At 41.1% G+C, this 22,637-nt stretch overlaps 1 protein-coding gene across 4 annotated transcripts in view; it reads left to right on the forward strand.

The window, feature by feature from the left end:
- Positions 1-22,637, forward strand: part of LOC130527137 (VPS10 domain-containing receptor SorCS1) — a 69,336-nt gene that overhangs the window by 19,772 nt on the left and 26,927 nt on the right. For all 4 annotated transcript variants that reach the window (XR_008950941.1, XR_008950940.1, XM_057035330.1 and 1 more), the window contains exons 2-7: positions 12,573-12,640; positions 13,700-13,799; positions 18,870-19,028; positions 19,422-19,495; positions 21,239-21,303; positions 22,444-22,562. Coding sequence is in view for 2 of the 4 variants with exons in the window: in XM_057035330.1 (XP_056891310.1) it covers positions 12,573-12,640; positions 13,700-13,799; positions 18,870-19,028; positions 19,422-19,495; positions 21,239-21,303; positions 22,444-22,562 (585 nt within the window). In the remaining 2 variants the exon portion in view is untranslated. The remainder of the gene's footprint in view (positions 1-12,572; positions 12,641-13,699; positions 13,800-18,869; positions 19,029-19,421; positions 19,496-21,238; positions 21,304-22,443; positions 22,563-22,637) is intronic.

Consider the following 22,637-nt stretch of genomic DNA (forward strand, 5'->3'; position numbering starts at 1 on the left):
GAAAAAAAGAACCACCTGAATCAGCATTTTCTGATATGAAAAGTACCGTATTTTCTGGACTATATATCGCTCCGGAGTTTAAGTTGCACTAGCCAAAAAATGCATAATAAAGAAGAGAAATAGATATATAAGCCGCACTGGGGGGAAATTTATTTGATAAAATCCGAGACCAAGAACATACACTTCATCTTGAAAGGCAATTTAAAATAATAATGGATTAGCAATAGGGTTACAGTATGCTAACGTAACAAATTCAGCAACATGACCCACAACGAACTGAGTACGTGTCTGCTTTGGTAACGTAACATATTAACAGTTATTCAGATAACTATAGCATAAATAACATCGGAGCAAGTTTACCAAACAATCAAGTCTAACTCAATAGACGTAGCCCTGCTTCTTCTTCTGTGTCGCTAAAGGAACTTGTTCCTCAGGTACACACGGCTAGAGCTCCCTCTTGTGGTTGTCAGTGTGAAAATAACATGGTTTGCAGGCTTTTCTGCTTGATGTAGTAAAATAGTAACGAAGATCGACCGGTAATAATAATGTTTTTATTTAACATATAATTCGCTCCGGAGTACAAGTCGCACCCCCTGACAAACTATGAAAAAAAGTGTGACTTATAGTCTGGAAAATACGGTAAGCAGTAAAGGTGTTTGGAGCAGCGGTAAAAAAAAGGGTCTCTTCTTACAACTAGTAAGCAACAGTGGCCAGAAAAAAGTTTCCTTGAACAGGAAGAAACCTTGAGCAGGCAATATGATGGGGAAGGGGGGGATGCACATCTGCTCCCTGTAGGTAAATCCTAAAACTTTGGAAAATTGAAAAGCCAAAGATGGATTTGAGGTCTTTAAATGTAAAGAGAATAATCCACTTCCTGTGCTAGTGCAAAACTGGAGAAGGAAGGAAGGAGAGAGAAAATAAAAATTGATCTCAGTTTTGTGAAAATATTGAAAACCACCAAAGAAAATGACCAAATTGCCGCTGTTTCAGTCCTTAATAGACAATTTTTTTTGCAGCTTTAACATTATCAATCATTGTAATGAAACTACGGGAGTCTGTGTGCAAACGAGTCTCCCAGAGATGTGCTTCCACAAAGGAAAACACATATGTCATGCATTCACAACCTGCTCAAGTGTAGAAAATTTGAGTGTTATTATTATTATGTTATTTAAGTGTTGGTGCTCTTGAGGCTTATCATGTTTCCAGGAGAATTGTTAGCAGCACAGCTGGAAAATAATATTCTAAGTCGTGTCTGGGAGAACAATTAATCATCATTGACTTAAGTTTTTGCATTGTGCATCACAATGAGTCCATCTCCTGCACAGAGCTTCACTTTTCTGCACATTTAATCCTCAGCCACACTTTTGGTCATTGATTTATGATCATTTTCTTACTATTTTCCACCAAGCATGTTATTATCCATCCATCCATCCATCCATCCATCCATCCATCCATCCATCCATCCATCCATCCATCCATCCATCCATCCATCCTCTACCGCTTATCCGGGGCCGGGTCCCGGGGGCAGCAGCCTAAGAAGAGAAGCCCAGACTTCCCTCTCCCCAGCTACTTCTTCCAGCTCATCCGGAGGGATCCCCAGGCGTTCCCAGACCAGTCGAGAGACATAGTCTCTCCAACGTAGTGGTGAAGGTTCCTACCCTCACCTATGGTCATGAGCTTTGGGTCTCTGGATCTTCCCGGGGGTCTCCTACTGGAGGGACATGCCCTGAACACCAGGGAGGCATCCAGGGGGCATCCTAACTAGATGCCCAAGCCACCTTATCTGGCTCCTCTCAACGCGGAGGAGCAGCAGCTCTACTCCGAGCTCCTCCCGGATGGCAGAGCTTCTCACCCTATCTCTAAGGGAGAGCCCAGCCACCCTACGGAGGAAGCTCATTTCGGCCGCTTGTACCCGTGATCTTGTTCTTTCGGTCATGACCCAAAGCTCATGACCATAGGTGAGGGTAGGAACCTTCACCACTACGGACCGCTGCGGCGTCCGCAGTAATGCGGACTCTGCACCGATCCGCGTGTCGATCTCCTGCTCCATTCTTCCCTCACTCGTGAACAAGACCCCAAGGTACTTGAACTCCTCCACTTGGGGCAGGATCTCCTCCTTGACCCGGAGAAGGCACTCCACCTTTTTCCGGTTGAGAACCATGGCCTCGGATTTGGACGTGCTGATTTTCATCCCAGCCGCTTCACATGCGGCTGCGAACCGATCCAGTGATAGTTGGAGGTCACGGGCCGATGACGACAACAGGACCACATCATCTGCATCTGGTTGGGCAAACTCCCATGCACCCTCGAAGACCCTGCTGAGGGTGTAGAGCTGGTCCACTGTTCCACGCCCAGGACGAAAACCACATTGCTCCTCCTGAATCCGAGGTTCGACTATCCGGCGGACCCTCCTCTCCAGTACCCCTGAATAGACCTTACCAGGGAGGCTGAGGAGTGTGATCCCCCTATAGTTGGAACACACCCTCTGGTCCCCCTTCTTAAAAAGAGGGACTACCTGTTATTATTAACAGGTAGTAACCTGGGTAGTAACAGGTAGTAGAACGTGTTGCATGTGTGACTTGTAAATGACGTCAATCTCCTGGCGAATCAGAGTTTTAACAGGCCTCAATTATTTGGCTTGAATCAACGCTGGCTGAGTTCTTGTTATTTTACTACATCTAGCAGAAAAGCCTGCAAACCATGTTATTATTATCATCAAATATATTCTTTTTTAAAGTTACAGATATCTTTCGACAGGGTTTGCAGGCTTTTATGCTAGATGTAGTAAAATAGTAAGAACTCAGCCAGCGTTGATTCAGGCCAAATAATTGAGGCCTGTTAAAACTCTGATTCGCCAGGAGATTGACGTCATTTACAAGTCACACGTGCAACACGTTTGTGAAAGCTATCGCTTTGAAAACCCTGTAACAGTGACAGCGAGACAATAATGTGGTCCAACGATGGGGGAACAGAAGCTTTTAGGAGCCTTGGAGCTGCTAAGAGAATCCAGGGGGAGCTGGACGGTGTGTCCTGAAATGAGGACTATCAAGAGGCGTCTGAGGCGATGGCTGCTCAGGGGTACCAGCGGGCAAAAACACAATGTTGAGAAAGGCTTCAAACCCCAAAGGTCATTACCTGAGCATCAAGGATCACAATGGTCAAACGGGAACAGTCACAAAGTACTGGACCTCCAGGTTACTTACTTACTCCACCTGTGATAATAACATAATCATTCTCTAATTATTCTTAGAGGCTTATTACAGTTTGGATGTTCCTGAAGTGATTTGCTGTAATAAAGAATGAGTTCTGTCAAGGCCACAGACGCTTCCTCAGTTCTGCCACGTTTGCGTTGCATTTCAGCGGCATCAGTAGAGTTTTGGCTCGCGACGGAGACCCTGACCGCGTCGGCCACCACCGAGAGCGTGAAGGGCTGAGCCCTGTCGTGGCGACACTTGTTGAAAATCGCAATAAATCCACCCTCAGGATTTTTGCATAGGCAGCAGCTCATTGCCATTCGGGGGGGAATGTGACTTTGACTCACCATGACTCCCCGTGGGAAAGTAGATAATTTACATAGCTAACATCTTGATTTGGATAAAATCAGATTGGGACCTGTCCAATTTTCAATTAACTCTGTGGGTCGACTTGTAATTACCAACTCAGCGGTGCCCCTCTCTGCAACGAGAGGTACTGAGGGAGCAGAGAGGAGTCTGGATGGGGGGGCAGCAGAATGACAGGCTGCTGCTTCGTCATGCTTTTATCAGATATGACCTTGGCAGTCATAGTGGGGACGAAGATGCTCCGTAGCTGGAGAAGAGCCACCTCATCCATAAAATGAAAGTTAATGACATGCATCAGCATCTGTGGTCCCATTATTGCACCTGTGCCAGTTGGCCATATTGAATGTTGTTTTTTTGGTTCAGAATTAGGATTTAAAAGCGTAATAGCCTTACATCTAGTCAAGATAATTGTCTTTAATAGTTCAAATTTCATCAATAGCATAAAATGAGACACCAAAGGTCTCATTGAACTTTTTTTTCATCTTTAATCAGCAAGTTACAGATTTGCTTAAACATAGTCAACATAATGCACAAAATACATATTGATTATCTTCACTAGTCTAATATTAATAATGGTAATAATCAGAATAATAATTTAGAGAAGGAAAATATGCATATTTACAGTCTCATAGTGCCTGGAGTTCATCAAAATTCTGGCTGAGAGAACATGATGAGAAAAAGCAGGTGAACAAATATTTCTCAATAATCTCTTTCTTTTGGTGGTTGACAGCTTGAGGAGGCGACGCTGCTGCCGCGGCAGCGTTGGGGCATTTGTGTCTGACATCCCATCACGGGATGGAAACTGCAGTTTTCCTGCTCTTCTTCTGGAACGATTCATCATTGTTCCCCATTTATTTTAATGTGACAGAGGCCACATCCACCGTCCTCCTGCCTGCCTCCTGCCTCCAATAAGGGACTGTTTTCCTACATCAACTGGAGAATTTTAGTTGAACTTTTTATATCATGAGATATACAAATAATAACAATATTGATGATACCCAATTTGAATGATTTAAGCTATTTGACCCAAAAGTTAAATATTAATTTTATTCATGTGTGTACTGGGAAATATTTAGCATGAGCTTTTTTGATAATAGGAGTCTACAGTTGCTCTTGCTAATTTTGCATGTGTAGGTGACATCAGCATTTTCTGGTCAAAAACCCCTCACCTTAATATTAAATAAAAAATATGCCTCACATTGCATAGCCTTACATATTAAATGTAGCTTACTGACAAGAGATGTTGATGCTCTTTGGAGACAACTATCCATAGCTGTTATTTATAAGACAACAGCTTTTAGAAATGATATCGAAAAATACAAAACATAAACCAAGAATTAGAATCAGCTGGACACATAATGTTCATTTAACTTGCATTTATGATGAAGTTAATCCAAAACAGACATATCTCGGAACCTGTGGACATTTATTTTCTCTGTGAAATGGCTCAATTTATGACACACACACAAACAGACACACACACACACACACACACACACACACACACACACACACACACACACACCACACACACACACAGATGAAATGACTTCTTTTAAAAGGGTGAAGTTGCCTCATTTGTTGATTGACCATCACATTTGCATCGATGAAACACACAATCTGCCTTATTATTAGACTTGTTAGACACATATTAGTCCTGAAATTCCAGAGAAACTGTGTCTTATGCTTGATTTTTTAGGAATAAATGGGGAAGGGGGGGGGGGGGGGGGGGGTGTTAGCATTTTTAGCATGTCTGTGCACTTAGTATTGAGGAGTTAGCAAAACCTATTAGCATCATAATGAATAGGATTTTAAAGGCTGCTTCTTATGTGATGGATTTTTTTTCATTCCTTAAATGGTTTTAGATCGGGAATGTGCATGTTTATCCTGCCATTTTTGTTCTGCTGACAACAACATTTCTGCTGGCAATGACAATCTGCCTCAGCTGGTTATGGTAATATCGTCTGTGTGTGTCGAACCCTGATAAGGAAATGTGCGGTGCTATTCACTCCTAAATCTTTATTACTCTTACTATGCAACTGCCTGCAGAGGTCCCAGGGAAAGGCATCTTCAAAGGGAATCTTTTTGAGGAATAATACGCAACATTAAAGTTGCATTAATGCGGCTGAAACTCTATCTGTGCGTTGGTGTTGTACTGCATCTTTCTGTGGACGGATGTAGAACCTCAGTATATGTTTCAAAGTGTTTCAACATCTTTTTTTAACCTCTTTTATATAAATTATTATTTCATTCCGTTTAGTAGAGCAATTATGGCAATGGGAACACCTCCATGGTGCACATTATAGTCTGGTTTTCTATATGCAGTTTAATGCTTATTTTATGCGCATGCTAAGAACAACTTTTTTCCACATTGGTGAAATAATTTTTAAGGGCCAGTTCTTGGTTAAAAAAATGATGAGCGGATGTCATGTTTCTGAAGTTAGACAGATCAAACTGGCATGCTGATGTGTGGTAATCAGGGAGCTGAAGTCAGAGAATTGCATCAAATTGAATCATAAGCTTGGCCAGGAGTGAGGCTTTGCTGATCCTTGACCTTCTGTTTCAGACTGGAGGATTTTAAGTAATGAGGTCCATGCAGTTAAACAACTCCAGTGATGACCAGACATTAACATGCTGGAAGGGAAAGCCTGGGAGGAGAGTCTGTGCCACAGAGCGCAGTAAATGCATTTACCATGTACTTGGTGCCTAGGCACCAGTGACAGATACAGAGGAAATGCAAGAAGATTTCCCACATTTTGCAGCAAAAAGTAGACCTTGCATTAAAGGCTGAAGGCCTTAGAATCTGTTTTGAGTTGAATTTATTATCTTTTGTATAGATTATCCTCAAGAAATCCATATTTACTTTCACTTGCATTGATTTTTTTTATGGGTTTTATACAAACACATGCATATAAGCATGCAACCTCAAAATTAGCCAAATGACGAAGGTGCAGTCATCAGGACAGGTTGCAGGTGTAATTCCATATATTATGGGAAACAACAAAATGCCTGAGCTGGTGTTTAGATTAGCTTTTTACGGATTTACCGAAGTTCACAATCTCCATGTTGGCCCACCAAAATCTCATATGATCCTAGACTAGAGAGGGCAAGTTGGGGCTCTTTGTGGTGCTAGAGAAGCTTTTCAAAAGCCTTTTATAGACTTGTTTTCTGTAGTCAGAAGAAACTTCACAATGACAGTTTCATAATGAATCAGTGTAATTAACCCAAATGGATTAATTTAGTTCATTATCTATCTTTTACAGACTGCTCACGGCTTGCCAAGCAATGCTTTCCATTAACAAATGGATATTATGGGTCTTGAAATGCGCTGAACCCTATGTTAAACAAGTATTTCTTTCATTAGTTTGTTGAATTTATTTTTAATGAGGTTAGGTCCGATAATGATGAAAGAGCATAATAAAGGGAATCTGCTTATCCAAAAAAAGCATCATTAATATCCTCCAAATCATTGATCTGAGACCACATGGCACCAAAGTAGAGCCAACCCAAGATGGCAGATTTCCATCGAGTGGGATTTGATTTAATTGTGCTCGTCGGCGTGAGTGGAGTCGGTGCAGGTGCCTGTGCTGTTAACTGTAGGTTGCTAATCCCTCCCGGCTAAACAATCACTCAATATGTTCACCATGGTCACAATGATGCTTTCCACCAAACACAACATTTTACATATAATAACAACAATAACGATAACTATGATAAATCTTATTTTCATTGCTTGCTTGAGTTACATTTTCAACAATTTATCCTGTGCAGTGTAATAATGATGCTAACGCGGACCTTTCTATTCTGTTTTCTACAGTGGCCTAGAGGGACAAAATACTTTTACAAAGCTGGAGACAAATTTACATTTTAGAAAACATTTTTACAAATCAGAAAACAAAATGACATTGCCATAAAACATTTACAAGTTCTGAGACCAATTTACATTTCAGAAAACAAATTTACAAGACGTGAGACACTTTTACAAAGCTGTGACACATTTACAAGTGGCCAAAACAAATTTACAAGTAACTCTTTCAACCGGAAAAGGAATTTACCAACTATCAAGGAGAACCGGAAGTGATAAAGAGGTCATGGTAACCCAAATTTGATGCAGAGCAAGCAGTCTTTTGCCTGTTTTATGGCACATATATGAGCCTGTATGCATAGGTGAGTTGCATTTATGTTGCAAGAGCACTAAGTAATCATTTACTAATGTACAATATTGATTTCTAACCGCTTAACCAGACCATTTTCAATATGCCAGATTTCCCATTGTGACCTATTTTTCTTTTTAAAAACACACAAAACCAAACAACAAAAACTCAAACATGCCCATGGATGAACAACGAGCCTTATGAGACACGCGGATGTCTTTAGGCTTGTCAGTTGAACCCATCACATGGAGCCACCTATAGCTAGAGGTCGTTAGAACAATTATATGGTGCCATGTTGATGCCTTGTGCTTTACTTGCCTCAGTTAGTTCTTGCCTCCAGCTCAACACAGATGTCTTCCTAATTTGAAGGATCAGTTAAAAAATAAATAAAAAGATTCTGTCCAGCAGCTGAATACTTGCTCAAACGAATTGGATGGAATGGTGGAAGAAAGAGGATGGAAAACAAAATCTTGAGGATGAAATTCAAAGTGGACCACCATGTTATTACAGACCATATTTGTAGAGCATTGAAAGGCCGTAATAACACATTTATACTGCTTAATATCCAGGAAAACTTTTGGAATTAAAGCCCAATTTATTAACTAAATGTAACTTAATATCGTATGGCTGTTACACTGCTGATGTGAGATTGTCTGCCTGAAAACATCCCTTCCAGCTGTTGTGCTATTTCTCCAGTTCCTTTTTCCTGATGTTGCTCTTATTTAGCATTGCCATCACAGTCCTCTTGTGCCTTCTGTCCACCCCAACAGTGTCCCGCTGGTTCGCCATCACCTGTTTGTCCATCTGTATTTGAAACGTCGCAATGTGGTCTCCACCACCTTTGGTGCATGAATGGTAGCATTCCGTGGACCTGCTGGCATCCTCTGTCCTCTGATAGTATTTTTGACGTGCCATTTCATGAATTTAGCTTTGGTCCATGCTGCGCAGTGGTTTGTTGTCCCGTTGTGCTTCCAGCTGTTGTTCCCCAGCATCCTGCCTCAGGTATTTATTTAGCATCTTTTCGCTTGGCCACCTTTCGGACCGACTCATTGATCCTTGCTTAAATTGGACAATGTCTCTGATGCTCACTAGTTCTTTGCCTCCCTCTTTTCACTGTGTAAAGTATTTCCAGCTCTCTGGTGACATCCAGACCTATTTTGTTTAAATGTGCAGTTTAATCTTGAAATAAGCTTCAAAAACACATAAAATAATTCCAGCCCGATATTTCTTCAGTTCACCCATTGAAATGGCAAAATTGCCCCAAACTTAACTTTGACAACTCTTTGGAACAATTTCTCTTTCAAGTTTCAAGCTTTAGAGCTCCTGAGAGCCCAACCTCCGAACACACAGCTGTGGCGAAGGAAACTCCTATTAACAGGAATATATTTGAATATTTATTCGTCTGGATGGATTTCTTTAGGCTCTACATTGCCTGTGAAGAATGTTGGGGTAATCTTTAATCAAGATCTGTATCTGTAGTTTAGTGGCTCAGAATGATGCTAGTCCGTGCATTCGTTAGTTGTAGGCTGGACTATTGGAATTCAATGTAATCACGATGTCCAAATAGTTCTTCAGCTCAGCCTTCAGCTCATTAGCAAGAGAAACCAGATTTCTCTTCGTTGTCTGCCCATAAAGATTTCTGCTGCCCTGATTACATTTAAAATACTTTCCCTTGACCTACAAGGTCACATCAGCACATCTAGTAATTAGAAAAGCAAAGCTAAACAGGTTGTGTATTTTGTATGTATATATGCTCTATATGTTCTTGTGTTGAAAAAAAACTTAACTGTAACTGCCTTTAGTAACATCCATCCATCCATCCATCCATCCATCCATCCATCCATCCATCCATCCATCCATCCATCCATCCATCCATCCATCCATCCATCCATCCATCCATCCATCCAAGTCACAACTGTTAGGTTGCACTCCAATGTGGACTCCAACACAAGCAATCGGCCAGTTTTAACTGGTACCATGAAGCGGTCCAATTGTGATATTTCCTGAGCTCCCCTTTTCCCCTCCTTATCTGAGCTGAGCGTCACCAGAAGGGCCCCCTCCAACATTATCTGCCATTCTGAGGAAAGAAGACAGTCGGGACAATTATAATTCAGATGGGAAAAATAAGGGTAATTAGGGTGAAGAGATGTCGATAGGAGACAAGAGGAGATGGAGGGAGGGAAGACAGATGTTTAAACTTCATTGTTTGACATATTGACAATTCACAAGGGCTACTTTACTTTGGTTTAGTCTATTAATGTGATATTATAATCACATACTGGCTTACTGTATGTTGCTGACAATGACCTCTGAGATTCCCTCACGAGGCCACATGGGCTGCTCAGATGACTATAACGGAACATTAATCAGTGATAATAATCAAAAGTTAAACTTTGTCCACCCACCTTGCTTATTTGTCCTTGGATTTACAGAGGAGCCAAAATCCTGCACACTGCTGCTCGACCTTGAATAACCTCCTGGGTGGGCAGAGTTGAAATTTTGGTCAGGCCCAGCATCGTGGGGAGATGCCAACAATAACTCGTGACATACAGTCCAAGAGTGACCTTTCTGAGTGAGGGGGTGATATTTTGGTAGCAACCAGCAGCCCGAGTACAGCTGTGTGGACATTGTTAAATCTCCTAGGAAATTAGGCCTGGTTGTCTCATTCATATAGTGTTGAGACGAGGTTATGACCCATGTAATAACAACCTCCAGAGGTTCCGGGATCCAGTTTCAACAGCCTTTGTCTGTACTTGCTCAGTTTAGTTAGTTTAGGGTTATTTCCGGTTGGGTTTCTTCCCTTTCTGATCACGTCTCCCCTCTGAGTCTGTCTCTGCTGCTGTTTCACTAGTTTTAATCATCTTGAAGAAGAACTCCGGCCTTTTGGATTATAATCATCAACTTTTCCAAAGTATTATCCAATATTCACAACTACTATCCTTTGACCTTTGACCCCTCAGATCTTCATAGCTTGTCTTAAACAGTTTTGGTACAGGATTTTTGTCCAGTCACATTTAATGAAATGCAAATAATTTCTACATTTTACGTAACAGAAAAATGCAAAATAGTAAAATAATTATGTTCCTCATCACTGATGTTGGGCTCCCCAGGCAGGTCCTTGGGGCAATTCTTTGAATCTAGTTTCACCTCAGGCATCAACTCAACCTCAAGTGAAGGAAATAAGACAATTAGTGAGGCCTCAGCAGAGAAAGCAGCTTTTGATTTGTTCAAAGTTTGCCAAAATCAATTTTCTACTTGTAGATGTAGTAGAAACTGAATTTTAAGACTAGAAAATACCAGGCTGTTTAAATCCAGCCACAGCGTTTTGTCTAGTTCCACACATGAAGAGGGCAGAAGATAAAATGGTGGAAGAAAGATTCTGGAAGAAACTCTTCATCCACTTTTACCATTCGACAATCTCTCATTTTCTATTGGTTCCAGTAAAACCTAATGTGTTCATGCCGGTTTATGAATGTTCCTTGGAGCTTTAATGGACTGTAGGTGGCCTCTCAGGAGACTAACTGCTCACAGAAAATCACTAAAGGACGAGTGAAACACACACACACAATCACATTCTTACATTTTCATGCTCATGATTTTGCAGAAAAAATGATCCTGGCAGAAGAACAAAAACAGGATCAATACTTAATGGATGCAAAAGCGAGGCCGGACGCTGATCAATGCGGAAACCTGTCTATCATGCACCAAAGATCTTTAACAACTATCAAGTAATTTGACAGTTTACCATCATCCTTCTCGAAGAAGCCCAAGCTTGAGTCATGAAAATAAGAAATCAGCTCTTTGCTATTTAATTGAGAGGCGTAGGTTGATTGGAACATCTCTGTGCATCGTGGAACAACCGTGTGTGACAGCTAAGGGTGAGGAATTGTTATGGTTAGAGGGTGAATTGGATTACGTACTAAAAATTAATGCATATGAAGCTACAGACGGACAGAGAGTGGACACATTCCAGGAAGCAGGAAGTTTATATTCGGGCTTAAAATGATGACACTTCAGTGATATTTCCCAGCATAACGGACACATGTTCAGCATTATTCAGAGATGCAAAAACATTCTAAGATTTGAAGCATTGAAAGTTAATTTCACAACTTCAAAGCAAGACAAGTGCCCTCATGCTTGTCTGCACTTGTCAGTGCTGTCAGCGCTCAGAAGAGAGCATGTGTCTGTCCGGAGGCTGCCTCCACTCGGTCGGCCTTGTTATGGTATTTACAGTATGAGAAGCCCTCAGGCTAAATTGACATGGTCAGTGATGGTGTTTCCAGCGGGAGCCCAGCTGACGGGGCGTTTTACTGATAATTGCCTGCAAAGACAGAACGACAGATCTTACTCACAGCGCGTCTTTCTGGTAATAAGTCTTGATTTGTTTTTGTTTTTTAAAAGCAGATCTTATAAAAAAAAAGAGCCTTCTCCATCCACAGAAGCGCAGACTACTTTATATGGCTGCACTTTAACAGCTACAGCAAATGGAATGACTTTTGTTTTCATCATGTTTCTAACATTGACCCGCAAAAAAGCTGGGCGAAAAATAATGGAATGAAGAAACAGAGGCTACGTCTTGATGATGCTACATCGAGATATTTCTGTGGCATACAATAAGATTTGATTTAGCAAGGTTCTTACCAGAAAACAGTCTAGACATGCAGAGATGCCCAATTAAGCAGAGAGAGAGCATAAGGTCAATAAAGGGAACAGTACTGATCTAATGGAGGGCATTGGCCCAGTGTAATGGGCTTGATTGTTGCCCCAATCCTGACTGCAACTTTTAATATGGTGAAATTTTAACAGCCTACCAATTAATCAATGTGAGTAATGATCGCAGGCTTGTTTCACTCTGCAGGTGATTTTGATGCTGACCAAACTCTTTGACTTCAACCTCAACAGCGTGACAGAGAGTTCATTGTGGAGGTGAGTTTTATACCACACGTTCATAACGGCGTACTGTCCCCACCAGCCTGTGTCGGCTGCTGTCTGAGCCAGACTGTACGTGTATGTGTGGATGTGGCATTTTGCAGGAAAGGGATTATCTCAGCAGCATGACCGGGCTTAGAGGATGGAGGTTTGCAAACTAATGGGAGTAGAACACAAAGGTAGAGAGGGATTTGTCAGGAAGTGCAGGAAGAGCCTAGAAATTTGCTGCAGATGATGTCATTTACCAATAACAGCAGAGATGCTGATGAAACTGGATTCATTAAGTATTAGGAAGGTTTCACTTACTAAAGAAACCAAATCATGACATACATCCACGAGTTATTTACTACAAGATGTATCGAATGGGAGAAAATCACCTGTGAGCCATTGATGGGTTCTTCCGCTCCAAGAAACCTGTATACAACAACTTTAGTTTGAATTGAAAGTAAAGTATCAGAGGAAAACACTACAGTTGTTTCGTGGTATTACAGAAAAAAAACCTTGGTGCTTGGATTTTCTTTACCTTTACATTTAAAGCCACATGGCTCCTTGACTGAGCGTCAAGCCTTATAAAAAGCCTAAATAGACCCGTCAAGCTCTGATTTGTACTTTATATGATGGTCTAAAAACATGTCTGTACATTGTGCATGGATTGCAAGCAAAATCTGGGGCTTGTGCACACGCACGTTTGTGTGTTTGCTGCGAAAACACTAAACATCACCTCATGCATTAGCCAAGACTGCCAGCACATATGCCGCATAGCTCGTTAGCGTTCCTGACATTTATAGCATTGTTTAAACACCTCTGAACATCATTTCTGACCATCGTGATGTACACACAGTCACGCCCTCTGGCTCTGTTTAATTACAGCAGCTCTAATCCTCACGTAAAGATCACAAGGAAGTGGCCTCTGTTCTGCTGTGCTGGACAAAAATGGCAGATTAAAAAACACATTTAATTACATCAGGTTTTTTTTCCTTCTCTTAATCTATTTGGGGCTTGAATTGTAACTTTAATTGATAAAGTGATGATCTAACCTCTCTCACTGAATTTCAGGTCAACTGACTATGGAGGAAAATACCAGAAGCTGAACGACAAAATAGGAGCAAAGACAATCCTCAGCTACTTGTATGTGAGCCCCAACAACAAGAGGAAGGTTTGTGTTTTTACTTGTTCTTTGGTGACGTTTTCCTGCATTCATCACGTTGTTCAGCACTATAAAACCTCCAGAAGAGGCCTATAATCATAAAAAGGCCATGCTTCCTGAAGATGGAACCCAGCTGGAGCAAATAAAGGGAGCTCACATGAAAATGATAACTCACAAACACCAACTATGGAGAGTTCTAGCATCGAAATCTGATATGCAACCATTGCAGGGCTGTGCGGCTGATGCCCACATATGGGTTCAAACAGAAAATTAGGACCTCCTGGTCCCCCTGTGTTCATCTTTATTGTTGTTTCCGGTATTTTGTCCTGTCCTCCCTGCCTCGTCTCTATTCACTCTTAATACCTTTATGTGTCCCGCCTGCGTCTAACTTTCCCTGCTCCCCTTCTCATGGATTTAAACCAGCTTCATCTTCCCTTCTTGTGTTGTGGATTATAATATGTTGGATTTTTACTGGCTGGATTATGGTCCTGATCATGATTTTGTCTGCCTGTTTGGTCAGATTACCGGTAAGAATCTGATTGAGGTTTAAATTTTCTGACCCGCCTGATGTCTGTTCTGCATTTGGGTCCTGCCAAACTGGTTTTGACACACTGGTTCTGAAGTAACCATTTAGCAGCAACTCACCCAGGTTGGTCGTTATATCCTTTATGAATTTCATGGCATGAAAGATAAACTAGTTACACTATATTAATATTAGTTTAAAGGGCAGATGAAGCGTCTCTTTCCCATAGGCAACAATCACACAGGTAGAGTCCAACGCTGCTGAGCTCTCAGCCTTTCTACTATTAATCTGATAAAATGGGCTCACTTTAAAATAATAGAAGACAGTTGCATAACCATTTTTATGTTATATATTAAAACTTACTGCAAACTAAAACAAATGTACTATTGTGGAACTCATTTACTCTTATCTTCATGACTGAATTTCAAGTTTTAATGAATTTTTCAAAGTTTCTCTATCGTTTTTCATACTGCAGGAAAAATGTGACTTAATATTTATTTTGCCTAATTAGTTGTCAGGGAGATAGTTTGTTAAATTCTTTTGGCATTTGAACATCCCCTTAAAAATATTTAATTAAAATTTATAATTAGTTCTTATTCTATAGGACTGAACTATTTTGAAATTGCAGGATTGAGAGGATGATTTAAGATTTTTTCCCTTTTATAAAATCAAAACTAGTTTCTTCTCTCAATACTATTTGAGATTGATGGTTTATTGATATTTATTGAACATAAATGTTTGGGACAGCTTTTACCAGAATGAAATTTATCTATAAATGAAATCAACGCCAACATACATCTAAAAGCTTTTGCTCCAGGTGCGCAGGTAGCTACACCTTCAACGTTTTCCACAGTTAATTGTAAAATCACACACACTTGCTGGTAATGAAGGTTACTGAAGAGGATGCTGGGCAATCTGCTGCCCCCCTCCCCCGCGGGCGTGGTGCCATGTGAGCGCTGCTGGCGGTAGACAACAGATCCCCTCTTCAGCCTCTAGTGGAAGTAAAGCAGGCCTGTGTGGCTGGAGGGGACGGAGGGAGGAAAGCCTCAGTGGGTGGAGAATGTGGTGACACAAGCTGCACAGAAAGCAAAAGAGACAACTGAACCTCTTCAGAGACGATTGGGAAGCAAGTAATTATAATGGTTTTCAAATCCTCACAGCTACATGATGTCACAGGAGGGAAAGTCATTTGAGGTTTACAAGAGAGATATGAGAGAAGCCTCAGCTTGTGACAGTAGATGACTTCAAATGGTGAATGATGCTGCTGATGCTGCTTGATAAAGATCATCGTGTCATCGTGAAAAATAGGTAATTCAGAGTATATATCATGTATAAAACAGGATGTAGGTTATTTTCTCTTCACGCCACATTTAGCTGTAAGGAACAACGGCCATTTGACATTAATGTATTGAAATAAACCATTCAGTGGGTTGGCTCTCTCTCTCTCTGTCTGTGTCTCTCTATCCCTCTCTCCACCTCTCTCTGGGTAATCATGTTTTTGCATAGCTTTCAAAAACAATTATGGCCTTGTGTGGCTCAGTAGTGAACGCCAGACAGGTGGGTGGAATGTGAATTCACCACCGATGGGACTGTCAAGCTTCAGAGACTTTTGTTTATTGAAGTCCAGAGTTAAAAGCAGACTTGAATATTTCATATCGTCAAATCTCAACATGATTCACAAACAATCTGAAGGTCCACAGAGGAGGAGAATCATGCAGAAATTTAGAAGAAAGGCACACTCATACATAAATGCAGATTATGCATATCATGCTGATGTGTTGCTCTGCAGCAGAGTGGCCATAAAACAAAGACAGTCTTTATACATTCATGAGGAATTAGAGGGACAAAATGTCTAAATTACAGAACAGAGCAAAAGATACTGAGGTTCATATCATGAACACAATGAGAAACTGTTTTAAATAATGTTTCCAGTGAAAATAAACTGCATGGATGTGGTTAAACTGAAAAACAGCAAAAACAAAAGTTGATTCAGAAACAGGATCATTTCCATCAGGACAAAATACAGACTTTAGTTGATGTTGTTGGAGATTGTCAGACATGTTGAGGAATGACCGTTAGAATTATTATAAATTAAAACAGCCCACCAGGATTTTACTTTGAGCTTTCCACTGATCTCACCAATAATGTCTCTTTAGTTATTCCAGATGAATTTTCTCCTCTAGTGCTTAACTGGAAGACTCTGTGCACATGTCCCACAGTGACACCTCATTAATCCAGCTGTATTTTATTCAGCCTAGTATTGATCCTCCAAACACTCCTCAAGGTTGTGAGTTAGAGTATCTACCTGGTAAACATGTGTGAATGCGTTAGATTCATCCAATGAACTGGATCACAGTCCAAAAGACCTCCTTTTATTGTTTTTGGACACACCGTGTGGCAAACAAGTACCGGTATCTGAAAATGGTCCATTTGTTGTTGGCAAGAGTGACGTGCACACACAAGTGGCAATGCCATGCAGGACAAGCTGAAGTATGATGGTTTCTTTTGAGTTGGTGGTGATAATGGTGGATGGATGCAACATCTGTCAGCCCTAAGGTACCCTCTCAACATGGCTGTGATGTGTGATGTGAGAGGCGAGCACCCCGGAGCCTGTAAAAAGACATAGTGACAGAGGAGAGATGGGATGATAGACCAAAATCCAGATGGATGGAGGGATGGAGACAGGATAACAGAAAAATAGATAAAGAGTGACATAAAAGTTGGACCAACTGGAAACGCTGGTAATGCTCCACCAGCAAAGATGTTTGGAATCATTTTTAAATCTCAAAAACACATTCACTATTCTGAATAAAACATTAACGACATGTCGGACGCCCAAACTGACATTTTACTCTTTCATAAAGATTGTTTCATTTCGAATTTGATGGCAGCAAACGTCTTTCAAAAAAAGTTGGAAGTGGGGGCATCAAAAGGGTGCAGGAGGAGCATCTGTGGGGGACCATCCAGCTTGTTATCAGTGGGTAGTTCAAAACCCTGTGACAGTTTGGGGTGTCACTAGAGGCTTATCCTTGCATATTTCAGCAAAACAAAGCTAAATCATATTCTGTGTCCATCACCACAGCAGCAACACTGTCTCAGGTTCAACATCTGATGTCTGGCTTTTGTTCTTCTTGGAATTAAATAAGGGTATAGACAGACAGATGTCTGCTGGTCCTGGGGAGCATAGACCCCTCAGTGCCATCAGTCTACTGCTGGAGCACCTCCACAGTTTCTCGACTGTTTTATAGAGAGGATAAGAGGCATTGTTCACGCTGGCCAGCAGTGTGGCCAGCACACTCCGCTCCACCACCTCCACCATGGTAACCAACTGAGAGTCTACCTTCCTGATAAGTTTGTCTTCTCAATCCTTCTCCACACCCCAACTACGATTGTGTTGTCTGCAGCCGATGCTGCTCAGTGGTGTGTGGAAACTCAGAAGTGTATCTGGTGACTAAAGGTGACTATATATCCTTTATAACCAGTAGCTAGTAGTTATATGTAAGAAAAGTTAATAGTAACATGCAGAATAATTGTCAAATTGTAGATCTTACTTCTTCCTGCTGCCCATTTTGTACCACCCTCCGTCCACTTCTTCATGGCGACGCAATTTCATAAATTTTCCAACATAATATAATGCACAAATGACAACAAAGTAAATGTAAAGCAAATGTAAAACTGTTAAATCGAGTCCACTTCAATCTGCGCAACGAGAGTGAAAGTTTTGTATTGGCTGAGGATTTGGCATTAACAAGTGATGTTATGACCTTTAGAGCTGTAGCACGTCTTTACGACTGACATTTTTAACCTCTTGTGAATACTCCGCCCTCCCGGGGCCTGATGTGCTCTCCTTCACGCTTTATCTCCAATTAGAAGACTCGCTCCTTCCAGCATGCAGCTATTTTTTGTCTTGGTATGAATGTTGATATGGATGTGAAGTGATCTATAGGTGTCTGCGTGGCCCGCATATATATGTGAGGGTATGCTGTTCTGCTATACATGGATTCATCAACACAAAAAAAACAATAAAAAATCCATTGTCTGTCCATCTGTCTGCCCGTCTTGTAGCCACATGTCAGGGACGCTCCTCTCCCAAGGCTTTCCCAGGCCAGAGAGATACACTCAGTCTCGCGTGTCCTAGGTCTATCCTGGGTTTCTTCCTGGATGGACACACCTGAGGTGTCTGTGAGGCCTCCTGGTGGGACGCCTTAACCACCACCAATGGCTCCTCTTGCAGAGCTCTACTTTGGGCTCAGTTATTATTAGCTATTGTTACATCTCTAAGGCTGATCCCAGTCACCCTAGGAAGGGAACTCATTTCAGCCTCTTGTATTAGTGATCTATACCCAAATTAGTCTTTACCCACAGCTCATGACTATAGATGAGGGTAGGAACCTGGACTGACTGGTAACCAGGGAACCTGGCCTTCCCCCTCTCTTCACCACAGCAGAGTGATTCAACAGGACTGGAGATGCTGCCCAGAATGGGCAACCCACCCTTTTCCAGGACCATGGTCTTAGATTTTTGAGGCGAATTTCTGACACATTTGTCGTCTGCAGATCATGCTGTTAACGGATCCTGAAGTGGAGAGCAGTCTGCTTATCAGCTCTGATGAAGGAGCTACGTTCCAAAAGTATCGGCTGAACTTCTACATCCTAAGCCTACTTTTCCATCCAGAGCAGGAGGACTGGATCCTGGCCTACAGCCACGATCAGAAGGTGAGAAAACAGGCGAGACTGGTCTAGTCAAAGGCATGGAGAGAATGCCGTTATGCCACATCAGAGAAAGGAATATTTCATTTTTCTATATTATAAGCTCATTATTGCAAAGCATTCATATTTAGTGTTACTCAATATTAGCACTTGAAAATCAACACAATGACAACATTAAATGACATTTTAGTTCGAATGTCTCAATTCTTTGAGGCATCCTTTTAAACCGGGCGTGTCAAAGGTGCATTCTATTGAACTTTTTCTTTCAAAGATAAAATCAGTTGGAGACATTAAAAGTGAGAATGTTGATTTTATGATCAAATGTAGAAAACAAAGCCGTTTTCAGTTTGTTGAAGTAAAACACTGCATTCTTAATTTGGCCTAATTGTCTGACGACAGCTCTACAGCTCCGTGGAGTTTGGGAGGAGGTGGCAGCTGGTGCATGAGAAGGTGGCTCCCAATCGTTTCTACTGGTGGGTACAAAGATGAGGACAGCACTGAAAAGTATCAAATTTCATGATTTTGCCTTTCTGTGGATAAATTCAGCATTTATTTATTTAGTGATAATGGATTGTATGGTCTACGTCTCTGCTTTCTCTATTAAGGCCAGAACAGATGAGTCAGAAAGCTACTTAAAGTGTTTATTATTCATGCTTATGACATGCCCAATCTCCCACAGCAGCAAATATTATGCATTTTGACAAAGCACATTGCCTTTTAAAGTTCTTTTTTGACTACTGTTGCCCTGAAATGATGCAATGACTCATATTTTGGGGCGTTTTTAACTCTTTATTTTGCAAATGCTGCAGCTAGCATTCATTCATATAGCGATGTCCGGACTTAGCCTTCCCTTTATTCGAGCGGTTCCTGCAGAATCATCTCAGTTTTATGTAAACTACAGTAACTACAGTAACATGAAAGAAAAACTTCTGCCCTAAAAGTGAATGTTGTAACAAGCTGATCAGCCAGGAGGGAAAGAATGAATGGCTGACGCTGCAGAAGCTGGAAGAGATCTATTTGGGGCGAGACACTACACTAGTTGGGGAGGAAGCTGTGAAGCTTCTTCCTGCTGTTCATGTGGCCACACAACACGTAAAGATGAAGAGTCTCAGTTTTGTGCAATGAAAAAAGTCATGATTTTCATACAGTCAAGTTGGAAACTGGAAGCAGAATGGCACAATTTTATTTTTATTTTTTTGGTTTTGAGGAATAAGTGTTAAGCTTATGTAGACTTTTCATCTAAGATTATTCAGCATCACAGTTCAAACAGACCATTATTATTAATGGTGCTAAACCTAAAGGATCATCATACAATAACCTTGACATACAGACTTACAGAAGCCCCCTTTAACAGTAATGTAACCACACCGACACACCACTAACTTGAAAAGTGGTGGAGTCAATAGATGGTGCTCACTCTAACCAGAATATAGGAACCCAGCATAGGGCGATAGTCGTAGGGATGTCTGTTGGCCAGCCGACATTAAAACAGTACTTCATGTGTAAAACTGAAGCAATACACAGCACACACGACTCTTTAAAACAGATTTTTGTGTGTTTGAGGGCAGAGGATGTGACTAAAGCTGTCACATTTTAAGGACTCCAGAGAATTATGAAGTTATCACTCGTATTTGCGGTCCCAAAAATAGAAAACCATATTTAAAAAAAAAGATTTTTCCGTGAAAATAGAATCATTTCATAAAGTGCCATCCCGTTTGCAGTTGTGCTTCATCTGGGAAATCACCTTTACCGCCAATAACTCTGATGAGCAACCACTCCTCATTCCCCTCATATAGACACCGCTCAGGTCTTTTTCTGTCTGGCCTCATTCATTCTCTTCCCATGTCTCACTCCACTTCGCTCTGGGTTCTCTGTCTTTTCCTGACCTCTGACCCCCTCCAGCCTTGTAATACATATTTAATGTTGAGACGATTAAATGTGTTCCATCTCTGGACATCTCCACTGTTATATTGGAGTTATTTATATATTTTCAATGTCAGGCAATGTCTCTTCCCATTTGTTTTCATGGTAAATCTTCACATTGGACTTATTTTTTCAATGAACTATGAACTGCAAACAAAGATTTGCTGAAAATTGTTACCAATTTACCAATTTGTTTTATTTCTTTGTCAGTATTTATGTCCAGCATGAGGTCACCAGCATGTGTTTTAAATGAGTTGTGACCTAAAACACCTTGAATTTTTTTTATTTTTCAGGTCAAAATTGGGTTTGGACAAAGAGCCTGGTTTAATTCACCTGGAAACTAGTGTCTCTGAAGGACGTAAGTATTTGAATTTAGTGTTGAACGGTTCATTTTTGTAATTTATTTTTACCCGCAAGTGCTATGTTGGAGAGAAATTGGGAGTTGATGGACAGTTTTATTGAAGGGTAATGTACAGGGACAAGCAGTTTGTGGGCTTACAGTGACAAAGGGAGAAAAGTGGAGATAAATATATGGATACAGTACTTTTAAAAAGGATTTACCTGAGCTGCATGGAGAAATTAGAATATTGTGCTGAAGTTATTTCAGTTCAGTAAATAAACCCCAAAAGTAAAACTCCTGTAAAATTCCAGACAGAATTAAATATCACTTCTTCGTTTTAATATTAATGATTAGGGCTCAGAGCTGATTTTCAGTGCATTGGACAAATTTAATATCTCATCATGACAGAAAAAAATACACAATTTATACAATATTGTTAAACCATCCAGCTGCTGAAAAGGAGGTTGACTGATGCAATCATGATGCACCAGTGTGATGATCAGCCTGTAGCACTGCTGATGTGTTGTGGAAGCCCAGGTTGCTTTCATTGCTTCTGCTGTCTCTAGACAGGTTTTGGCCATTTTGGCAGCGTGTGCAGATGCAGGGTCCTGTTGTAAAATTAAATAGGCATCATAAAGCTGGTCAGCTGGTGGTCAAACGGTCATCCTAGTCGACAGCTGATTTAATGTTTTCTCCGGTTCTCGCTGGTGAGCGGAGGTGTGTAAGTGCTCTACGTGCGTTAGCTGGGTTTAAAGTTTGATAGAATTAATTGTGGATTGATTTGAAACATTTGTATTTCAGCCTTGCAGCCGTGTGAGTCACTACTGATTAAATGTTCTAGCAGAGCTGTGAGCCTGGTCCTGCTCAAGGTCTTTCTTCCTGTTAAAGGGGAGTTTTTCCTTGCCACTGTTGCTTGTTTGGGGTTAGGCCCTGGGATTCTGTAAAGCACCTAGAAACAATTTTGATTGTAAAAGATGCTATATAAATAAAAATTGAATTGAATTGAATAGCACACGGAGCAGGTCAGACTCTTCTTAGTGGCGTCGCATTTAAAGCCAAATCAGCAAACAGCTCGTGTAGCATTGTTTTATTCTCCAGTGCCATGACTGATGCCCTTGCTTGACCTGGGTGTGTTTGTGTGTGTCCTTCTGGGAGCAGAGGCATTATATATAACCTGCAAGCTGCAAAACTGCACAGATGCCAACAAGGCCAAACCGTTCCCTGGCTACATCGACCCCAATTCTCTGGTGGTGCAAGACGAGTACGTTTTCGTGCAGGTGTGTAATCGTCCACTTTGCTCCCGGAAAATCATTGTGAAAAACAGTTACTCTGATTGTAAAAGTACTTTTTCA

The sequence above is a fragment of the Takifugu flavidus genome, chromosome 6, assembly GCF_003711565.1.
Source record: "Takifugu flavidus isolate HTHZ2018 chromosome 6, ASM371156v2, whole genome shotgun sequence".
NCBI classification, from domain to species: domain Eukaryota; kingdom Metazoa; phylum Chordata; class Actinopteri; order Tetraodontiformes; family Tetraodontidae; genus Takifugu; species Takifugu flavidus.